This window comes from Chlorocebus sabaeus, chromosome 1, assembly GCF_047675955.1.
Source record: "Chlorocebus sabaeus isolate Y175 chromosome 1, mChlSab1.0.hap1, whole genome shotgun sequence".
Taxonomy (NCBI): Eukaryota; Metazoa; Chordata; class Mammalia; order Primates; family Cercopithecidae; genus Chlorocebus; species Chlorocebus sabaeus.
Window position 1 is genome coordinate 117,132,580 of NC_132904.1, and position 22,487 is coordinate 117,155,066.

Consider the following 22,487-nt stretch of genomic DNA (forward strand, 5'->3'; position numbering starts at 1 on the left):
GAGAGCAGGGAAGAGCCTGGCTGAGTCCACTTCGGGGGAGGGTGTGCAGCACCCAGTGTGATTGCTGGGACCTCCTTCCCGCTGTCTTCTTAGTCTCTAAAAAACTTCTGGATCTGTCCTCTTCTATCCATCCTCAAAGCCCCTGCTCTAATCCAGGATCGGGGCCCCTCTACTTCTTTCTCTGGAACCGCTCCATACTCTGCTGGCAGGCTCCCTTCTTTCTCTGCCTGTCCCCTGACCCTCCTGTCAGCATGGTCATTTGAAAATCAGAATTGGCCTGGCATTTCCTTCCTTATAATCCTTCAGCCACTGCCCAGGCCCTGCTGCCCCTTAGCTTGGGACATAACCCTTTGTAATCAGGCCCAGCCCACCTCACCTTCTCCTCCCCATGCAGCGTGGGGTCTAATGCCACTGGATGGCTCAACACCTGCTCGCTGCATCCTGCTCCTTCCTGCCTTGGCACATGCTGTTCCTTATGCCTGGGTTACCCTTCCCTCTAATTTCTGTTTCCAGCTGGAAATGCCTATGCATCCTTCAGTGCTCTGTTCAGATGTCACATCTCCCACGAAGCCTTCCCTGCTCTAACTCCCGTCCTCTCCTTGTCTCTAGCATTTTGCCCTGGCCCCTCCCATTTCTCTTATTAGAGGTTGTTGTTTAAAGCTCTACCTGCCCTTCTAGGATGAGAGCTCCTTGAAAGTAGAGGGGCTGACACAGAGTAGGAGCTCAATAATTAGAATCTGAGTGAAGGAAGTCCTTCCTGCAGGGTAGGGGTGTCCCTTAAAAGCCAACAAGACTTTGGGAGGGAGATGAGGAAGTGACTGGGCTGTACCTCCAGCCTCTCAGAGCTGGGAGTTACACCATGCTTGGACCTCTGGCACAGGTCCACGGCTATGCCAAGTCCGCAGGGTCCTGTTGCTAGTCTGGGAAAGTCACCCTGATTTGTGTGTGTGTGCACGTGTGTTTATTCACATACATGCACGTGCTCACGAGGGGTGGGGTGCAGGCCGGACACTGATGTGTGAGGTGACACTTAACAACATGGTAAGTACAACCCAAACAACTATTAGCCTTGGTTCTTCGCTTGTGCGTGTGTGCTACAGTGGCCGATCCGAGCCGATAGATCTCACCAGGAATGATGATCTTAATTCAGTCCCTGGGCGACCATTTGTGCGTTTTCCCTGGCAAATGAGAATCCTGAATGATTTATCCCCTAAAACTCAGCACGTATCCATGTTGTCTCCCCGCTCTGGTCAGGGCACACTGGGCACACTTGGGAATGTGTGGATGATTTATTGGTTAATGCCAGCAAACACATGGAAGTGGCTGCTGCTCCCATTCCCTGAACACCTTTTCTGTACCAGACCTCGTCTTCAGCATTTTGCCGCATTCTCACCTTGCGTTCACAGCACCGCTGCTAGCACTCAAACCCCCAGCATTCTCCAAAGTGGCAGTGAGCCCTAACCATCCCCATCCTTGGGCTTTCCAATGCATCTCCAAGACCTTTGAATATGTCAAGAAGTTTTAAATTAACTTGAGACTAGCAAGTGTTTGGGAAGGAGCATTTGTGTCACCCCTTGGGACAATTAAAGATACAATGGGACATTACCAGTCCTGAGATGGAAACCGCCAGCCATGCCCTGTCCATGAAGCCATTCGTTTGCTTCTTACTCACATGACTGGTAAGTGCTTCATGCTGAGCCAGGTAGGGGAACCAAGCAGGTGACGAGTCCGTCCCAGACCCCACTCCCATTCCACCTAGAGCAGGCGCAAATCAGAAAACACTGGAGGGCGATTGTGTGAGTCCTGGCATGAGAGCAGGGTAGTTCTGAGGCATGGGTCGGCACAAGAGGAGGCAGTGTGACTCTGGACAAAGATGAGCTAGATGAGGCGGAAGATGGGGGAGTATGTGGAGAGTTAGTGCAGGGAGAAGCCCTTGTGCTGAGGACGGCGTGTGTGGAAGGCAGGCCGACTGGCCCTATCTCATTGACATGACAGTGGACTCATCGTGAATCAGAATCACATCACCTTCCACTCAGAGCTCCTGCTCCTTGACATACGACCTTTGCCTTCCGGCTGCCCACACCATCACGCCCACACCATCATGCCCACACTCTGCTCTCCCGCACAGTCCCCCCGTGACCTTGGGTCTGTCTGCCTCTCCATCTTCCCCAGCCTGGAAGCACCTCTCAGAGTAAGCTCAACCCGTCAGGATTTCAGCACTTTCCTCTCCTGGCTCCTAGAATCGTGGTGTGCAGGTTTCTCCACGCACACCTGTCCCCAAGCCTGATTGTCCCTGCCACCCCTGCTCCCAGCTGCCTGTCTGCATCTGGCCTCCCCTCTGCAGCTGGACCTTGGTAATCCCTGAGCCCAGCTCTCCTCTCTCCTGTCGCATCCCCTGAGTGGCTCTGCTGAAAATCTTCCCACACACCAAGCCTCAAGCCTATCTGCCCCACTTTCAGCACAACTCTGGGGCCAGCACAAGCTCCCTCCTCTCTGTGAACTCACCCACACCCTCTACCTCACCTCCAGGCTCAGGCCTCAGCCTCACCCTGCCGCCACCCTGCCTCCACCCTGCGCTTCCTGGGCCCTTGCTCCACCCGCTAACATGGCTCTTTCTTCCTCTTTTCTCCCCTTTTCCAGAGATTTTCCCTTCCTGCCTATAAATATACCCTGGACTGTCCCATCCTAAAACACCATCGCCTTCACCTTTCCCGCACCCTGCTGCCCTTCAAGCCGCCCTCAAACGTAGGGAGTCACAGAATCACAGAACTGGATGGGCCCCGGGACCCTCCAGTCCTGCTGTTTGCAGTGGGGAAGGAGCTTGGAGGAGAGGCGATCTGCCCTCTCTGTGCCTGCTGCCTTGCCTCCCTTAGCTCCTAACCTGTCAAAATGCTGGACCACCCTCACTCCTGCGGCACTCGGCACTCGCTCACTCATCCTATGGGGTCCTGCTGCCCCCACCTTGCCTGCCTCCAGAAGGTCGGCAGTGACAAGTGATCCACACGCTGGTTCCTGGCCCTGCTTGGTCTGTGAGAATGGTGGGAGTGGCTACATCCTCTGTCTTCAAATTTCCTCCTCCTTGACGCTAAAACCACGTTTCCCTAATATTCAGCCTTCCTGGCTGCTTCTGTGTTGTCTTCTGTGGTTGCCCTTCATTTCCCCACTCCCTTAGACCAGGTTCTCCCCAGGGCCTCTTCTTCTTCCTCTTCTGCCCTTTCTCAACTCTTCCCCTTGACGGTCTCACATATTCCCCAGCTTCAGCCTTGATCTCTGTGCGACGTGTCCAATCTCTGGCTCCTGGCTTACCCTCGCTCCACATTTTAAACACCCAGTGGGGCATTTCTGCCTGCATAGCCTGCCAGCACCTCAGATTCAACCTGTTCCAAATCCTCCTCCCCTCCAGGTATTCGAGCCCCCCATGATACCACCCGCTGTCGGTCATCCACCAGGCTCCAAGGCTCTGAGGACCCACACCCAACCAGCCAGTCATCAGGCCTGCTCCTTTCTGTGTCTCTTACATCCTTCTGGCTTTCTCCAATCCAACCTGCGCCCAGGATTCAGGGTCTCATCTCAGAAGAGGGTCTGTCCTCACCCCTGGATGCTTCCTCTCCTACTACTTAATATTCCTTGTTGACAGCCTTGCGTCTTTAAAACGCTTGATGTTTCCCCTCTATACCTTGTGTAATGTGCAGCCACCATATCCTGGTGTCTGAGGCCCACCCTGACCCTAATCCATCCATCTACATTTCTCCTCCCATCTCGCCCCTGCCCACAACCTGTGCTCCAGCTACCCTGGAAGGTCCATCGTCCACTGAGCAGCCACTCAGGATTGTGCCCTTGACTGTGCCTTCCCCTGGCCCATGCCTTTCATTCACAGCCTTCCATCTCTCAGTGTTCTGCCTCCTCCAGAGCCCAGCTTGGATCCCACCTTCAGCTTGGAGCCTTCTCTGGACATCTCACTGGAGATATCCGCCCTCTTCCCAATGCCCTCCTTGGACTGCAGTTGCTCATGTACCTGTTCTTACCTAGCCTGCTTATTGCAGACATCCTTATATCTCTGATAATACCCAACCTATGTAGTTAGATCTGCCTGGAATAAAGCAGGGGTAGAAAAAAAAAGAGAGAGATAGAGGGTATAGTCAGATGATGACCTTAAACAAGATGAAGCAGCTTGAGCCTGACCCTCTGTGCAGTGGGAACCACTGTGTGTTCCTGACAATAGAAGCACCCTGAAGGACAGCTTTAAGGAGCACATCAGGGAGAGGAACTGGTCATCACCCCAAAGTAGCCCATTACCCACGTCACTTTCCTCCTCCTGCCCCATCTCCCCCCCAGCCCTCTGTGCCCCGGCCCTCCCCATCACGTGTGGCTGAGACACCAGGGCTAAGATGAGAATGACAGCTGCCCAGTTTTGCTGCAGGAAAACCCGTATTTAATGCTGAAGGGGAACCACCAGGAGATGGAAGGCAATGACCGCTACGAGGGCTTCTGTGTGGACATGCTCAAGGAGCTGGCAGAGATCCTCCGATTCAACTACAAGATCCGCCTGGTTGGGGATGGCGTGTACGGCGTTCCCGAGGCCAACGGCACCTGGACGGGAATGGTCGGGGAGCTGATCGCTAGGGTAAGGAGGGGACAAGTGATCTGGGCCTGAGGGTGGGCTGGGAGGGATTGGAAGAACATAGGGTTGTGCTGCACGCTCATGAACCCTCCATTTGTTCAGTCAGTCATTCATGCATTTGTCATTTATTTGTCCATTCACGCTATAAATCTTGCCTGGGCTGGCACAGACGCGCAGTCGTGGATAAGCCTGCAATGATCCCACCCCGTGGCTTTCCCAGTCCAGAGCCTGTGACGAGTCATGGAGGCGTTGACTGGTTAACACAGATTAGGGAGTTTGGGTTCCATTTTTGATGCTTTTTGGTTGTTCTGATTATTCTGTGGCTCATTGGCACTCCCTGGCAGAGCTTGAACAGGCCCTGGGAGAAGAGAATGCACCCACATCAGCTGGCTTGGATGCTTCAGAGATACTGCCAAGGGAGACATGGCTAAATAACAGGGCAAAGGGATTGACTGGCAGAGGAGTTGGTCACAGCTACAGTTATTTTCTTTCATCTTGTATTATCTTTGGCTGGCGTTCATGTCCTTTTACGGACCGAGGGCCAAGGTGCGCTTGGACCTGCTGTAGATTCTCAGGGTGAATGTGGAGACTTGATTAACATGCGGGTGAGCGTTGGAGAATCTCAGACATCTGTTAGGTTAGAGCAAGGGTACAGAAAGTTCTTCCAAGGGGAAATCTCTTGTTTTCTTTGTACACACTATTAACAACTGTAAAAATTAATTAAGTCATTGCTAATTCACCATCTGTATTTCCATAACTGAGTTTTAATGATCAGGATAGGTGATGAAGACATAATGCAGAGAGCACAGACCTGGGTTCTTGGTGTGACCTTGATCCAACTCTTTTCCCCTCTGGATATCAATGGTAGAAGGAGCTCCTGCAGCCTCCCAGCACGTGCTGATGTGCAAGGTGTTTTACATGCATTATCTCTAATCCTCTTTAAACACACCTTTTAGCTGGTTGTTAGTCCCACTTTACAAATGAGCCATTGAGCCCGGAAAGCTTGAATGACTTGTCGGGAGCTATACTGTCAGCATAAGGCAGAGCTCCGATTGGAACCCAGATCTTTTTCTTTATTGAATTAATAATATGCTTTAAACCCTTTATATCAAACAAACTTGGAATATAAGATAAATTTTTAAAATCCTACTTTTCAATGATAAAAATACCAGTTGAGGTATTAAATAAACAGTCCTTGACATGGGATTGGGAAAAGTCCTATGTAGATGAGAACTGTGGAAAAGGTGTTTAAGAACTGAGGAGGGAGGATCCTTCAGGAGTTTGCCTGACGCAATATGGACGGCATCTGCAGTGATCCAGCAGGGTAAAATGGCAAGCCTTGTTCTGGGAATTCTGAATGACCCAGGGCGACTGGAGTCCAGAGAGGGTGGTTCAGAAGTGAGGCCTTGCTTGCAGAGAGGGGCTTGCAAACAGAGGGCCGACAAGTCAACAGAAGGTTGCAGAAGGCCTAGGGAGCCCTGGACGACTGCCACAGGATTGGGGATGGCAGGGTGAAGTCTTCAGCAGAAAGCCCTCTGCAGTCCTCGAGCCTCAGTTTTTGAGATTCAAGCCTGATGATGTATGTGCTTAAGTGGAAGAGGATTTGTGTCTTTCTCTATTTAATCTTTCAGACCCACTCCTGAAACATTCTTCTTATTTGGTTTCCACTGTGAAGGTACAGCTCAATAGTTAGACCATAGAAAGCCGAAATGCCAGGCCTTTTCTTTACCTTCTTCCTGATGTCCTCATTCACCTTGAGCTGATTTCTTTGGTCTCCTTGGGCTGCCTGATGACTGGTAGGGTGACTTCAGGGATGGCGGTGTCAGTGCACAGCCGTCTCCTTATTAGCCCCCTAATGAGCTGTGACAGACTGGAGGACAAGAAGAGGAGTCTGGGACTCATAGATGTGCAGGCACACACCTAATGACTTGAGCAATCAGAATCTTAGAATTCACCCCAGATCTTCTTTCAAGCAAAAATACTGCTGCTTTGGTCTCATTGAGACTTGGCTACTTGACATGAACTAATTAATTAACCCATTAATTCAATAAATATTTATTGAACATCTTCCACTCTTGTAGACACTGGAGATACAATGGGGGACAAAATAAACATGGACACAGCCTTCACAGATCTTTTGGACTAGTGAGTGAGATGGAGATCAATGAATGGCCGCATTCTTGTGTAATTTCAAGCTGTGATAAGTGATAAGTGCAGGGGAGGCAGAGTGGAAGGAGTTATAAGAGAACATCTAGAGGCGAGTAGAATGCACTGTGGGCGCATAAGGGGGCTGTAGGGGGAAGGCTTCCCTTGGGATGTGTGCGCTGGCTTAGGGAGGATGGGTGGGAGTTTCCTGGGCAATGAAAAGGTAGAAGGCTGAGGGCTGTTTGTGTGCCACTGGGGTTGGTCCTGGGTGGTCGTTGATAACACTGGGACCCCACCATCCCCAGGTTTGAAGGATTAAGATGTTTTCCAGGATGTTCCCCTAGGACTGTGGTAGCCCTCAGGCCTGGATCCCTTCTTTGTGACCCCTTTCCCAAGCTGCACAGGAAAATTCCAGTGGCTATAACAGCAAGCAGAGGCTCCTGTGAGGCCCCTGGGGCTATAGAATGTGCTGGCTGAAAGAGACCTTAGAAACCATTGCATCTAAATCTGTCCCTTATACAGATGAGGAAATGGCAGCCCAAGGAGGTTAGGTAACCTGATAAAGATCACACAGCTAGTAAGTTCAGAGCCAGCATTTAAGCCCTGGTCTGTCTGATCTCAGTACTCATGATCTGAGAGAACACAAATCTTGATGTTAGACAGACCTAAGCTAAAATTTCCGTTTATTCATTTACTAGCCATGTGTGCTTAAGTGCATTATTTTATCCTTTCCAACCCTGCCCCCACAGCTCTAGTGTTCATCTGCAAAGGATTTTTTTGGTAAAGATTTAAAATAACACAGAGAGAGAGAGAGAGAGAGAGAGAGAGAGAGAGACTATTTGGCATACAGGAAGTATGAGAGCTGTCTTAGGCCAGGCTCCCTAGAAAAGAGAGTCCAAGGTCAAAGCTTGCATGGTAAATCAGGGAGTACAAGTACACAGACAGAGGTGAGGGAAAGGGGAAGGTGGTAGGCAAGCGGGGAGAGTATGCAGAAGGGGTGTGTTAGCTGCTGGTCATAGCTTTGTATTAAGCACAGCTGACTGCTCAGCCTGCAGAGGCCCTGTGAAACTATTGCCTCACTAAACAGTCCACTGCAAGGAGGAGGAAACTTGTGTCTGTGAGTCCCATCTCTCACTGACCGAAGTTCACACCACAGGAAGTCACCTCCCCAACACTTCTAGGTTGTGTGCCCAGACCCTTTGGCCACCTTCAAAGAAGTTGGCTCCCAAGACACTGGTAACAGCACTCGAGGTGCAAAGCATAACATGTAGGCTGATCTAGCAAGTGGGTGAGAGCTGTGACCCTCTCCTTGCCCACAGCCTGGCCTGCAGCTGGATGCGCCAGTGCAGGTCTGGTTACCAAGGAGTCCAACGTGTCCTTGCATCACAGCAGCCCAAAGAAGCCTCAGGGATGGAGGCTTGAGGACACGGTGCAAGGAGTGAGGTTAGGCAATACAAAGGTCAGCCAGAGGAGACACCATGGACTGGGCCAGGCCAGCAGGCAGAATACCACCAAGGCAGTGGCAGAACCTGCTGAGCCTCTCTCCAGTGAAGACTGGAACTTCCCTTTGTGAATCAGTAGAAGGCAGTGGTGCCGGGTCATCTTCCTGGAGGGTTATTGGTAACAATGTGGGGAAATCCTCATGGGCGTGCCTGAGCAAACGTGGGTATGAGCTTTGGCCCCAGGAGTGATTATCTGAGGGACACCAGGCTGTCTCTCAATGCCCTTTTCTTGTTCAAGAGGTATATGTTTGCTAGTACAAAGAATAAAATTAGGCCAATGGTCAACAGCTGAGAGTGAAAACCATTGTAACACATTGGGTAAGCCTAGGATTTCCTCTTGGGGGTCCAGGGATCCTGCCTAGACATTGGCCATCCTGCAGGCATGGCAGCTCTCCAGGGGCTCTCACTTATCCAGCACATGTGGAACTTGGGGAAGAAAGGGAATGTGTACAAAGATGAGGTGTCAGGGTGTGTATGGACAGAGCTGCCCACCAGTTTCCCCTGGACAACAAGCAAGGTTCATGTAACTGAAACTGCAGCAGAAGCAATGAAAGTTGATATAAAGGAGAACCTCCCCAGCGAGGGGCTGGGGGTTGACCAAGGAATCTCTTTCTTTGGAGAGTTTGGGGAATATAGTGACTGCTTGTATGTCTGAGTGATATGAATTGAAATGTAGAGGCCCAGGGTTATCTCCAGTGGAAGTTGTAGAGCCTTAGTCTTTTCACATTTGTTATCACCTGCTTACCCAAAACAGTGGGTTCTGTGGTTTGAATGTGTCCCTCTAAAGTTCATGTATTGGAAGCCTAATCCCCAGTGCAACAGTGTTGGAAGGTGGGGCCCAATAAGAGATGAATGGGTCATGAGTACTCTGCCCTTAGGAATGGATTCATGTCATCATTGAGGAAGGTTAGTTACTGGAAGAACAGGTTATAAAGTGAGTCAGGCCTCTGGTGCCTCTCTCTGTCTTGTGTGCTCACTTCTGCCATGGCTGACCTTTACCAGCTGACAATGCCATGCTCTTGAACTTCCCAGCCTCCAGAACTGTGAGCCAAATAAACTTGTATTGTTTATAAATTGCATAGTCTGTGATATCCTGTTATAACAGCAGAAAGCATACAGAGACCATGGACTTAGACACGTGGCCATGTATTCATTGTGGAGGAGAATTCAAGCATATTTTCTGCATATTCATGGAAATCATCAGAGCATGTCTTTTGGTGTAATCCCATTAAAAGGGGAAGTGTGGTTGGAGTGGGAGCAAATGGATTCACACAAACTGGGCCAGCTGGGTGGCCTCTTGCCTTGGGGCTATGTGTGGGCAGTGGAGATGAGAAGGGTGGTTGTTTGGGAGGCTGTCAGGTTTGAATTTGTTTTGTCTGGTCAGCTCCTTCACAGCTAAGCCCACAAAAGGCCTGAGCAGCAGTCATTTTGTATCTCATTGGAGGTGTGCTTGGCAGAAAGGAGACAGACTGGAGTAGCTTGAAGAAGCAGATGCCCCAGGACTAATCCCAGGGGCTGTCTGTATCATGCCAGTACCTTTACATGAATGTATAAACAGTTTTGGTGAAACTGTTCAAGGCATTCAGGTACAGAGATGAATTGATAGTCTCTAAACTCAGGAAGGCCACTCTTTGATAGGGGCCCCATGTGGGTAAGAGCAGGGTGAGAAGACTATGATGGGAAAGTGCAGGGTGCAGAGAGAAGACTGGAGGAGGGCTCTGCACTCTGCCTGTGACACGTGGGGAAGGACCCTGTGGGAGGTGATGCTAGGCCTGAATCTTTAAGGATGAAGAGACATTGGCCATCAGAGAAGAAACATGGAGAGAGAAGAGCATGCCAGTGAAGAGAGAGTACAAGAGCCAAGTCGTGGGGACTTGAAGGTGCAGGGGTAGTTTGCATTTCAGGAACCACACAAAGGCGGGTCTGCCTGGAACAGAACATGGTGGTAAGGGAATGTGGCCTGTGGGCAGCTGTCATTGGTGAAGGGCCCGTTTAAGCTGCAGCATGAAACAAGTGGGCAGGAGGGCAAGACTGGAGACAGGGGAGCCGGAAAAAAGGCTTTCGTTGTTGCAAGAGATGGTGAGAACCAAAAGTAGCTTGGGAGTTAGAGGAAGGTACAGATTCCAAAACTCTCTTTAAAGATAATAGGCTGGGCACAGTGGCTGACGCCTGTAATCCCAGCACTTTGGGAGGCTGAGGTGGGTGCATCACCTGAGGTCAGGAATTTGAGACCAGCCTGACCATCATAGTGAAACCCCATCTCTACTAAAAATACAAAAATTAGCTGGGCGTGGTGGTGTGTGCCTGTAATCCCAGCTACTCGGGAGGCTGAGGCAGGAGAATCACTTGAACCTGGGAGGTGGAGGTTGCAGTGAGCCGAGATTGCGCGCCATTGCACTCCAGCCTGGGTAACAGAGTGAGACGCTGTCTCAAAAAAAAAAAAAAAAAAAAAAAGGTTTTTCTCTTATACGGCAGTAGACATGCTTTTTGAAAAATAGATAAGGTCTAAAAAGCTAAAAATTATTTGTAATTCCACCACCCAATAATACCCATGGCTATTTCTGTATCATGCCTTCCAATTTTTAAATGCATATATGTTTTACACAAGTTCTTTTTGTAAAAAAGGGGTTATACTATATGCAGTATTGTGTAACCCATTAAAAACTATTTAATAAAGAAATCATCAGGACTAGGGGACCCAGTGGATGTGGAATGTGAGAGAGAGGGAGGATGTAGGATGACTCACCAGTTTCTGACTTGGACATACGGATGGTTGGTGGTGCCCAGCATTGAGGTGGAAAAACAGGTCTGGAAGGAGAGAGAGGATGCATTTAGCTTTGGAAATGGCAAGTTTAAGGTGCCTTTTGGACATCTACTTAGAGACTTTCAGCAGAGAGTTGGCTAGAGTGGGCTTCAGCAGACTGAAGGCATAGACTCTAGGGTGAATGGATAGGAGGGTGCGACTGAAGATATGAGTAGGGAGGAATCTTTCAGGGAAAAGAGCACATGTTCAAGAGGGAGGAAGACAGGAGCCTGTGAAGGCAGCTGGAAGAGAATGGGTAAAGAGGATTTCTGCCTCTTGAAAGGAAGTACAGAAGAGCATTTCCCAGGCTGAGCAATACGGGGGTCACAGGCAAATGCAGTTTCAGGGGGTGACTGGATTGAGGTCTAGTGGCAGTGATTGAATTGTGAACAAGAAGAGTGAGTGGAGGAGATGGAGACAGTGGCCTGGGAAATACTCATTAAAGTCAGGTGGCTATAAGGAAAAGTAAGATAAAGGGTTGTAGCTAGAGGGAGCTGTGGAGCCGACAGATTGACTGTAAGTCAAGATGAAATCCCTTATGTAAGCAACTGCTCAGAATTGAGAATGCTTCTCTTATGGATTGGGGAAATGCAGGGACATTCATGTGGCTGGAGCAATATTGGAGTTGGGAGTGTCAATAAAAGGTAGGCGGGATGGAGGCTGGAGGTGATGGAGCGTTCAGAAAAGGGTTTTGGAGTTTTTGTCGAGATGCTAGTACTTCTTCCCACAGCTGGTACCTGGGAACCAGCGCCGTCAGGCAAGTATCTGTCTGGGCGTTGTCTTAAACCCTTGACATTTGGGCAGTGATTGAATGTCTACAAACTGCTTTCACAAGCATTAGCTCTTTCATCCTTTACAGCAGCACTGTGAAGTAGGTATTATTACCCTCATTTTAGAGCTAAGCAAACTGAGGCTTCAAAGGACAAAATGATCCACCCAGTGTCCCACTGCCAGTTAGTGGCAGAGGTCTGGTGAAACTTAGGCACCTGAGACTAAGTCCATGGCAGCACATGGCCTTTACCTGCAGGAATTACAGCCTCATCTCCCTGCAGCCACAGTTGGCATTCACTCCTGAGATGTCCTTCCAGACAGAGAATGGGGAAGGTGGCCAGAACTTGATACCCAAGTTCAACTCTGGCCCGTAAAGAGATTGCACTTCCATCTGTAAAGTGAGAGAGCCGGGCAGATGACTTCCAAGGCCCCTTCCGCTTGGTAGGGAGGCATTCTTGATCAAGCACTGACCTGTAGTACCCTGGAAGGCACTACAGCTGCATTTTCCATCCTCAGGGCCCTGCTTGGGAGAGAGTAAAGCACATTTGGGAAGAGATAGAGTCCCCCTCTAGGTTCACAGTTCAGAACAAAGTATCCCTTTGGCATTCAACTCCATGTTGGCAGAATGGCACATTTAAGTTCAAAGAGAAAAGGGCTTTGGAAGGCTTAGATTCAAGGCTCATAAGCCTTGGACATCAAATAGCTCTTACCTATGACATTTTGACGAATTAAGTGTAAATGAAGCTGAAACGCCTCATTCCGTTTTTTCTCCTGGGTGCCCAGGAGAAAGGATTGTGGAGGAAGCTTCCCAGAGGCCTGGTGGGCTGGGCTGTTCGTGGCCTCAATCCACCGGGAAGGTTGTCCGGAGACATTTTGCTGAACTAAAACAAAATAAAAATAAAAAATACAACTGGTCCTCTGGGATCGCTTTTCACCTTGAAGCCAGAGACGATTTCAACTGCAAGTAGGTCACAGAATTCTACTGAGCATTCTTTAAAATAAAGATACTGATCCAGGGGCCAAAGTGCAGTGTTCCACTCCTTCCCCACCTGACAGCCAAGCTCAGCGAGGGCTTTGCTTTACCTTCCCCATTAAGGCTTAGTTTCTGCATTTTTCCAAATCTGAAAGAGATGAGCTTCCGTTATAATTCAACCATTCATTCATTCATCAAGGTGCCTGCTTTCTGACAAGCACCGCTTGGATGTGAGGAATTGCCTATAAGGAGTTGAGGATCTACTCAAAGAGACGGGCAGGTAAACAAGAATTACTGTATGGTGAGATATATGCTATATTAATAACAGTTATAATGATGGTAATAACCACAGCTGACAGGTATGAAGTGCTTCCTATGGGCCAGGCACTGTTCTGAGCACTTGATTGTATTAACTCAAGCCTCACAATAACCGAACGTGGCAGGTGAGGTTGCAAAACAGTTAAGGAACCTGCTCAAAGTCCCATGAGTAGTGAGTGGCAGGGGTGGCTTTGATAGAAGTTGAATAAGGTATGGTACAGGAGCAGGGAAGAACTCACCAAGGAAATGACGAGTGAGCAGAGCACTGGGGATCAAGAAGGATCGCCTTGGTAGAAAAGGATATTATATTCTAGGTGCAGTGGACGGTGAGAAACATACATTGCAGTGCCATTGGTTCTGGACGACTAGAGCCAAGCACGAGAGGGGGTGGAGGAGAACAGGGCTGTAGGCAGGGGCCAGTCGTGATAGGATTTATGTGTTTGGATCTTTATAAACTATGTCCAGAGCACTAGTGGGAGCTGTCTAAGAGCAGGTGGTTTGTTTGTTTTATTCAAAGAGAGGAGTGGCATAACTGCCTTTGGTTCCAAAAGGTTACTCTAGCAGATGAGAGGGGAATGAATTGGAGGTGGGAAGACCAGATGCAGGTTTACTCATTAGACAGCTGTCCAGTGATCAGGAGAATGGAACGGGGTCTGAATTAAGCAGTGACGGTGAGGATGCCCAGGAGAGGCTGGTGGCTATGTGGGGATTTCAGCATTTGAGTTTGGGACGCAGTGAGTGCAGGGAGCTCCCCTTTCCTGCAGACCTTCAAGCATGGGTTAAGGTCATCCTGCTTCTCGGGGGCGAAGGGATGGGCTGTTTCACCCTGGGAAGGTCCTTTCTACAATGGCTCCTTGAGAGATGCGTGCCACGTAGCGATCCCTGCATGCAACCCACTGAGACCTGGGAAGGGAGGAAATCCATCTTCTCCGGCTCATTATTCACAGACAGGTGTACTTGAGAACAAAAGGGCCAGCGCTCTGGACTGTGCCTTAGCCACAGCCATGTTCGTGTGCTCTCTCGACAACACTCTGCTTTGTTGTGAGTTCCCAAAAGGTTCTTTTCTGTCACTATCAGTCCTTTCACTCACCTGAGAAAAGGGCAATAATGGCAGTTTCGTGACTGCAGCCACCCTGTTTTTCTTCGGAGATGACCCTATCGGCTGCGAGGCTGTGGCTGGGCTCTCCCATCTCGTCTTCCTCTCTCCCTCTGTTGGCCTTCCTCTCCTGCATTCCGGAGTGAGGTGCACACACCCCAGAAGACTGCCGCTGGGCCTCTGGAGCCACAGCTGCCAACCGTATGAGCCCAGCCAATGCCCTACCTGCGCTCAGTGGAGGGCTCTGCTGTGCCTTTCCGATTCGCTCCATCCTCTGACTTCCCTTGGCTTGTAGGGGATCTGAATGGGGGTCTCATGTGCTCTAGACCCTTGCTCATATGTCTTCCTAGTTCAAAGCTGAGCCACCAGGAGGGAAGGGAGTAGAAGCAGGGACGCTATAGCTCCTGACAAGGCCAGACACCATGTAGCAGCTCTACACTCACGAGTTCATTCGATCTTCATATGGCCCATGAGACAGGCATTATTACCCCGTTCCACAGATGAAGACACAGAGGCTCGGAGAGTTCCATAATTAACCCAAGCTCAGACACGCAGCAAGTGGCCAGAGCCCAGACTCAGACCCCAATCTTGGGCTCTTCTCACTACACCAAAGGGGCATGTGAGAACTGGTGTCTGGAACAGAGGATGATTTGGGTGGCGTTGTCTTGTTCTCTGCATCTGCCTCCTAGAAGAATGGGGAGGAAGGAATAAGTTGGCCCAGGAGAATGGTAATCAAGGAGGTAGCTCTGAGTGGCCAGTTTGACAGGGACATTTGGATGACACTTACGTCCTCTACCCCTTATCTGGAAACTGGACTTATTATGACCACCTCCTTTTTCAGACTAAGTAAACAGAGCCCCAAGAAGCTAATGCCCAGGAATACTAGGAGTTGAGGTCAGGTCCTTTTCCTCTAGGAGCCTTTCAGCTAAAAAAAGCAGACAGATGCAAGCAGAAGTTATTTTAATGAGGTCACACAGGATAAGTGCTGTATTAGACATAGCAAAGTACATCATAAATGAGTACGAAGGTAGGGGCAGAAATGACTTCTGAATCGGGACAACTGGACTGGATTCCTAGTGGAAGTAAGACTGGCAACTCTTTGAAGGAAAGCACAGTGGCTTATGCATCTTGACATCCTTACGAACCTAACACAGTGCCTGAAACACAGTGAAGTGGTAATACAGGTAATACTAGGAATCCCTAGTCTGAAAATCCAAAATCTGAAATGCTCCAGTGTCTGAAACTTTTTGAGCTTCGACGTGAAACCACAAGTGGAAAATTCCACACCTATCCTCATGAAGGGTCATGGTCAAAAACAGTCAAAACTTTGTTTCATGAACAAAATTATTTAAAATATTATATGAAATTACCTTTAGGCTATGTGTCTAAGGTGTATATGAAACAGAAATGAACTTCGTTTTTAGACTTGAGTCTCATTCCCAAGATACCTCATTATGTTTATGAAAATATTCCAAAATCTGAAAAGGTTGGAAATCCGAAACACTTCTGGTCTCAAGCATTTCAGATAAGGGGCACTCACATTTCCCTAGGGCTTGCTTCCTTTAGTAGGTTTGCATCAACCCAAGGCTTAGAAAGCCAGGCTTTCCAGCCAGGCACGGTGGCTCACGCCTGTAATTCCAGCACTTTGGGAGGCCGAGGCGGGTGGATCACCTGAGGTCAGGAGTTCAAGATCAGACTGGCCAACGTGGAGAAACCCCGTCTCTACTAAAAATACAAAAATTGGCTGGGCATGGTAGTGCACGCCTGTAGTCCCAGCCACTCGGGAGGCTGAGGCTTGAACCCAGCAGGTGGTGGAGGTTGCAGTGAGCCAAAGAAAAAAGAAAAAGAAAAGAAAAGAAAGACAGACTTTCCATTTGTGAGTCAATCAGCAGACAGTGATTTAACATCTGCATGCCAGTCACTGTGCTGGGGTGTGGGGTAAAGGAACAGATCAGGTTGGGTTCTATCTCTGAAAGCTTACAGTCCAGGTGGTAAAAGGCAAGGCAGGCACAGGCATGTAAGATAATTAAGTGTATGTGTGAGTACGTGGCTGGGAGCCCCGAGCAGGGCAGGACTAAGGAATGACATCGGAGCGCCACCCGTGAAGGTGCACTCTGCTTAAAGTCTCCAGGCCCAGAGAGAGTCAGCCATAGATTTGAAACAGACTTCAGAATTTTCCCTGCCCATCCTCAGATCCCCATGCTGGTTATTTTCCACGGAAGGAGTTGCTCGGGGAGATCTGGAAGGGGTTGGAGTTCAGTTAGGTTCAGTGCTCCCTCAGCAGCTTCCTATTGGGAACTCCTCCAAACCCCAGTAGGCATCTCAGAGCAGCCTGGGAAACTTGTTGGAGGGTTCACTTCTTGGGAATTATTTCTGCCTTCCCCACTGAGCGCCAGCTGTTAAGGGGAGTGAAGGGTCTGCAGAGGAAATGAAAATGTATTAATTAAGGCATCTGAAAGCCTTCTAAGAGATTGGCTTGCTGTTAAGCGGAAGAGACAGGCGGTAGGAAATTGATTTGGGTCAGAGGCAGGAAAGGAAACTACGGACAATGTGATCTTAATGTCTTCTAAGAATTAGCTAGTCTCGATTCCCCAGCCACACAGCAGAGGTGAGGATGTTACCTGCAGGCTTGGCCAGACACCAGACTCTGGTCTGAGGGCAGGGATGCTTTCAGGAGCTCCAGTTCAGCATACAGGGACCAAGCCCCCTCTGCCTTGCTCCCCTTCCCACCCAGACTGAGAAATGCAGCTTCTGAGGATTCCCCAAGCCTGAGTCGCTGAGCTTGCCAGCGCTGGTTCTCTCACTCACCTTCCCCTCAGGAGTGAGAATCCTATGCCTGAACCCGGGGCGACAACCCTGTTGACCCACTCTGATGTACTTACCATCCTCAACCAGTAGTGCCTGCCCCTAGATGCATTGATTCCATATTGGTTGTGGCTTCAGCTTGAACAAGACACAGTTTTTAATTTCATAGAGCTCACATCCTGTATACATAGAACCTTCAGGTGTGGTTTGTGCAGGTGAAGACATGCTGAAGGAGGAATGGGGCGTGCAGCCCAGCCCTCACTCTGCTCACCAAGCATGTGCTCTGGGATGGGATGGGATCCACTTGTTGATTTTTTTTTTTTTCCTACAAAAGTGCCTTTAGCTTGCCAAGCCATGTGCCCACTAAGTCTGCTCAGAGGGCCAATCTTTATAATTCATACGACGTCCCCAACTATACTGGGAATGAGACCCAGTGTATAAGTTAGTATGAGACCTTATCTTGTGATATATACAAAAGGGAATCCTATGCAAAATGATATGGGAGCACAGAGAAGAAAGGAAGTGTTTCAGCTGGAGGAAGCCAGGCAAGGCTTTGGAGCAGAGCTAATGAGAATTGTCGCCAGTGTTTATTGAATGCCTACTACCTGCCAGGCATTTATCATGCATCATTTCCTCTCCACATAACAATCTTATGTGATAAATGTTATTATTCATATTTCATAACCAAGACGCCAAGGTTGACTTTGACTTAACAGAGAAGGCCAACTCAGGGTCGCACAGCTAACAAGTGATTGATCTGGAATTCAAAGCCAGACCCATCTGACATCAAAGCCCACGGTCATTCTAACCACTGCAGTGCCTCTCAGGGAAGTGCAGTCAAGTCAGACCTTGATAGACAAGTAGGAATCTGACAAGCAACAAGGAGGAGAGAGTTGCCAGCAGAGGGAACGGTGTGGGGTCTGAAATGTATGCCAAGTTTAAGGAACATGAAGAGTGCTTTGTGTCCACGTCAGGCTGGAGAGGGCAGTAGCTAGAGGTGATGCTGAAGAGGCAAGTCTCGGCTGGGTGGTCACCATCACTTAGACCGTGGGAAGGAGCTGAGACTCCATTTTAAAGAGAGTGGAGAGTCACTGGAGTTTTTAAAGAAGAGGAGTAATATTAGATCTTTGGTGTAAACTTTAGAGCAGTGGTTCTCAAAATACTGTCCTTGAACCAGCAGCATCAGCAGCACCTGGGACTTGTCAGCAATCCCAATTCTGGGGCCCCATCTAGACCTACTTAACCTGAAACTCTGAGGTGGGACTCAGCTATTTGCAACTTAACGGGCCCTCCAGGTGGTGCTGATTCGAGCTCAGGTTTGAGAACTACTGATTCCCAATGCTGCTTGAGTTTGAGAGCCCCTGGTGCCCAATGCAGTTGAGTGGATGGATGGCATGGGAAAGAACTGGAAGCAAACAGACCAGTGCAGAAGCTACTGAATAATTCAAAGGAAGGCTTGAATGATGGTCGGGGCAGTGAGAGTCAAGTGGCGGTGATGGATTCAACAGGCATTTCAGAGGTAAAAGGGATGGGGCCTGGTTATTGAATGGGGAGACAACAGGGAAGGGAGGGAGAGGGAAGACTCCAGGCTGACTCATGGTCTGTTTGGGATGACAGATGGATAGGGAAGTCATTAATGGCACACAGGGAAAGAGTAGCTTTAGATGGCAGAGACACGGAATTAGACATGGGTATAGGAAGTCAGTAGGTAGGGGGAGTGAGGAAGGCTGGCAAGAGGCAGAGCTGGGCCCAAGCCCCATTTGGAAGTTGTCCGCATACAGGTGGTAGTAAAATGGGAGGGATGTGCCCACCCCTGTCCTCACACTGCCTTTCCTCCCGACCAGACACCCAGGTACAAATCGCTGCTCTGCCAGCTATAAGCTGTGTGGACTTGGACGAGTCACCCAACGTTTCTGAACCCTGGGGTCTTCACCCTCAAAACAAAAATAATAGTACCCACCCCAGATTACTATGAGAAATAAATGGAATATAATTCCTCTAGCGTGCCCGCACTTTGTGGACTCTCTGTGAGTGTTCGCTCTCTCCTCTCCTTCCCTCCCCACGTAGGGCTCTGTTTTCACCTCCTCTTCTGACCTGGAGCTCAGCTCCTCAGCCTCACCTGCCTCGGTCCCCAAACATGCACATCTGCCTGCTCCCCTGGGACATGCTCATCCAGGCCCCAGTCTTCCCTCTCCCGGGCTGGCCTGGGTTCATTCCTCTTGCCATGCAGACCACAGCAGCATCATTCATCAACACAGATGCACCTGTGTCCAGTCTTGATCCTACTGGGGAGAGGCGCGGCAGCCTTCCAAAGTTATATGTGCTGTTCCAACCCCCTCTCTTCTTGCCCTCTGCAGGGAAAGGAGACACAAGCAGCAGATCTTCCCCCCCAGGAGGTGGGGGTGTCTGGGGCCCCCTCTTAATTGGCATCCAGGCAATGGCAGTGGTGGAGCACCCACTAGTCCCCTTGGGCTTAGAGAAATATTATCTTGAGTTGGAAGCCAGGGTCTATCCCAGAACCATAAATTAGTATCTGAATCTTCCTGGGCTACCATTTGCTCACATCTTCAATGAGCATAACCATTTCCTCTATGCCCTGCCTGGCACCAGCCACAATTTCACCGGTATCCCTTCTCTCTGGAAGAACTAATCCCGCGTCCTACATCTCTGCATCTCCCCTCATGTGCCCCACACTCACTGGCCTCCTCTTGGTTCCTTGGATACAGCATGGTCAATTCCAGCATGTGGCCTTCACGTTTGCACTTCTTTCAAAAACCTGTTTCCCAAATCTCCAGTCTACCGTTTCCATGTCATTGTCTCCATCTAAGCCAGGCATCCCCTCCTCTGAGAAGTGTTCTTTCTCTGCCAGCCTGAAGGACCCCATCCTCTCATTTAGTCACCTTCTACCACACTATCCTATTTTATGATCTTCAAAGAAATTATTACTGTCTAAAACCACCTTGCTTATGATGGGACTATTTGTTTATTGACTGTCTCCACTGCTCACTAGAATGTAAGCTTCCTGAGGTCAGGAACTATAGCTGTCTTCTTTATCCCTCTGCTGGTAGCGTTCAGAACAGGACCTGACATGTAACACTCAGCCACCAGGGGATGGGTGGATGGATGGATGCTGTAAAGGCATGTGGAAGAGAATTAACCATCCCAGCGTTGATGCCAAAGCACTTGGAGCCTGGATCAAACAGCCCAGTGCTGGGGACCTGTTGTAGGTTTTCGGAAGATCCTTTTGCTAACAGGGAAAGCACAGCAGCAGTCCACGTGTACTGGTGCGTTTGGCAGGTTAGGGCTGCAGGAGGGGGCTGCCCTCCCGCCTGCGTGCACTTCCTTTGATCCCCACTTCTCGCTCCTGCCTCCACCCTCCAGGCTCCCACAGCTGGGCCTCCAGCTCACCCCACTGCATGCACGGCCCCACCCCACTTCCCAGGGCAGTATCATCTTGAGAAAGAACAATGTAAGCAATTCTTGCCCTCCCCGCTCTCTCCATGGGGTGGAGAGGTCCAGGGGGAGTTGTCTGACTCTAAGATTGACCCTCCAGTCTCCAGTGTTGTTCTCCAAGTTGCAGTGACTCCTTGCTTCACTTTTTAAGCTGTCAGCCTAACTGGGTATTGGTGCAGCCCCTACCACCCACACATCTATGGTCCAACTGCCTTTAGGATAAATCAACTCTTATCAAGCTTGCGGGCTTTCTTTCCTGAAGTATGTGTGTTGGTGAGACGTGGCGGCAGCAGGCGGGAGGTCACAGAGCAAGTGCCCACCCCACCCATCGGGACTTTGGAACCATCTCACCCAGACTCCCAACACTGTGCTCAACCCCCATGGCTCCCTGGGCCGCCTTGGCCTGTGCCTGCTCCACAGATAGGACTGGCCTCATTACTGTGTGCCAGGTACAATGCCAATGCTTGCTTTACAAATGTTCTCCTATTTCATCTTAGTACAACCTTACAAGGGCAAGAGTATATTGTTGGGAGGCCGAGACGGGCGGATCACGAGGTCAGGAGATCGAGACCATCCTGGCTAACAGGGTGAAACCCCGTCTCTACTAAAAAATACAAAAAACTAGCCGGGCATGGTGGCGGGCGCCTGTAGTCCCAGCTACTCGGGAAGCTGAGGCAGGAGAATGGTGCGAACCCGGGGGGTGGAGCTTGCAGTGAGCTGAGATCCGGCCACTGCACTCCGGCCTGGGTGACAGAGCGAGACTCCGTCTCAAAAAAAAAAAAAAAAAAAAGTATATTGCCCCCATTTTATAGATCAGAAAACTGAGGCTCTGAGGTTAACTAACTTGTTCAAGGTCACGTGGCTGGGAAGTGGTAGAATTAGGATTCAAACTCAGATGGATCCGTGTGTTCTCCTGACTGCTGTGCAGAGCTGTCCCCAGCACTTGCCACCTCTCGCTTACAGGGTGGTACCTCAGTCACCCCATCCTACTGCTTTTGCTCCCTGCCCTACCCCACAGCCAGGCCCTGCTCATCCCTTGCCTTCCTGTAAATAGATAGTCCTGCTTCAAAGAATTCCAAATGTGGCACCTCCCTCCATCTTCCCTCTACCCTCTGGCCATCCCTCACCAGAAGGTCTTTGGTGTGTTCGATGTGCATAGTGCCTGGCTTGGCCTCGCCAATTCACAGTTCCTGGCCAGGATCATTATATGTTCTGGGGGGCTTATGTACAGATGATTTTTCTTGCCATCCTATAGCTCGTCAGGAGCAACTGACATCCCCCCATTTCTTAGCGTGACAGTCAGGCCTGGCTCAGTTGTGCCGATGGCGGTGTTGGCAGTTACAGAGGCAGCCATCTGAGAGCCCTGTTGTGTTACACCCCTTTCCAGAACCTATGGAATTATTCCTTATCTTATGCAGCCTTCACATAGGCTGCTTCGCGTGATGCCAAATTCCAGCCCTAGCTGTGTCCACATTTGCTCTTGAGGCAACAATACGAAGGCCTAGACCCTTAGAAATGGCAGCGGGTAGTACGGTCGATGCATTTGGACTGCACTGAAAGGCATTGTTGACTCTTGCCAGACAGATCCCTATCCAGATCCAGGATACACCCTACACAGACCTGCCGTGTCCTAGGTGGCGGCAGAACAGTGGGACAGAGGCCTGGGTGGCTGTCAGAGGGTGGCAAACAGTGGGACACAGGCAGGAGTTCAAAACAGGTGCTAGGTGTGGCCAGTGAGACCAGCAAGTGTGCAAGCTGGGGTTAGTCTGGCCAACAGGGAAGGGGAGTTACTAGGAGCAAATCAGATAGGAGGGCTCAGCATTAGAAAAACTTACCAGGCAGGATGGTACTGCCCAAAGCAGAGGCTGGATCTCTGGGGCTCATGCACAAAGGATGGAGATGAGATGCCAGAATCAGGAACAGCATCATAAAAAGAACAGCAACGAACACTTATTGAGTACTTGCCCCATGCTAGGCCCAATCCATTCACTCATTTAATC

General features: G+C 49.8%; 1 protein-coding gene across 4 annotated transcripts in view; it reads left to right on the plus strand.

Moving 5' to 3' along the window:
* The window catches only part of GRIK4 (glutamate ionotropic receptor kainate type subunit 4), a 484,015-nt gene that overhangs the window by 397,332 nt on the left and 64,196 nt on the right, over positions 1 to 22,487 (plus strand). For all 4 annotated transcript variants that reach the window (XM_008021223.3, XM_073021797.1, XM_073021799.1 and 1 more), the window contains one exon: positions 4,421 to 4,624. In XM_008021223.3, coding sequence (XP_008019414.3) covers positions 4,421 to 4,624 — 204 coding nt within the window. The remainder of the gene's footprint in view (positions 1 to 4,420; positions 4,625 to 22,487) is intronic.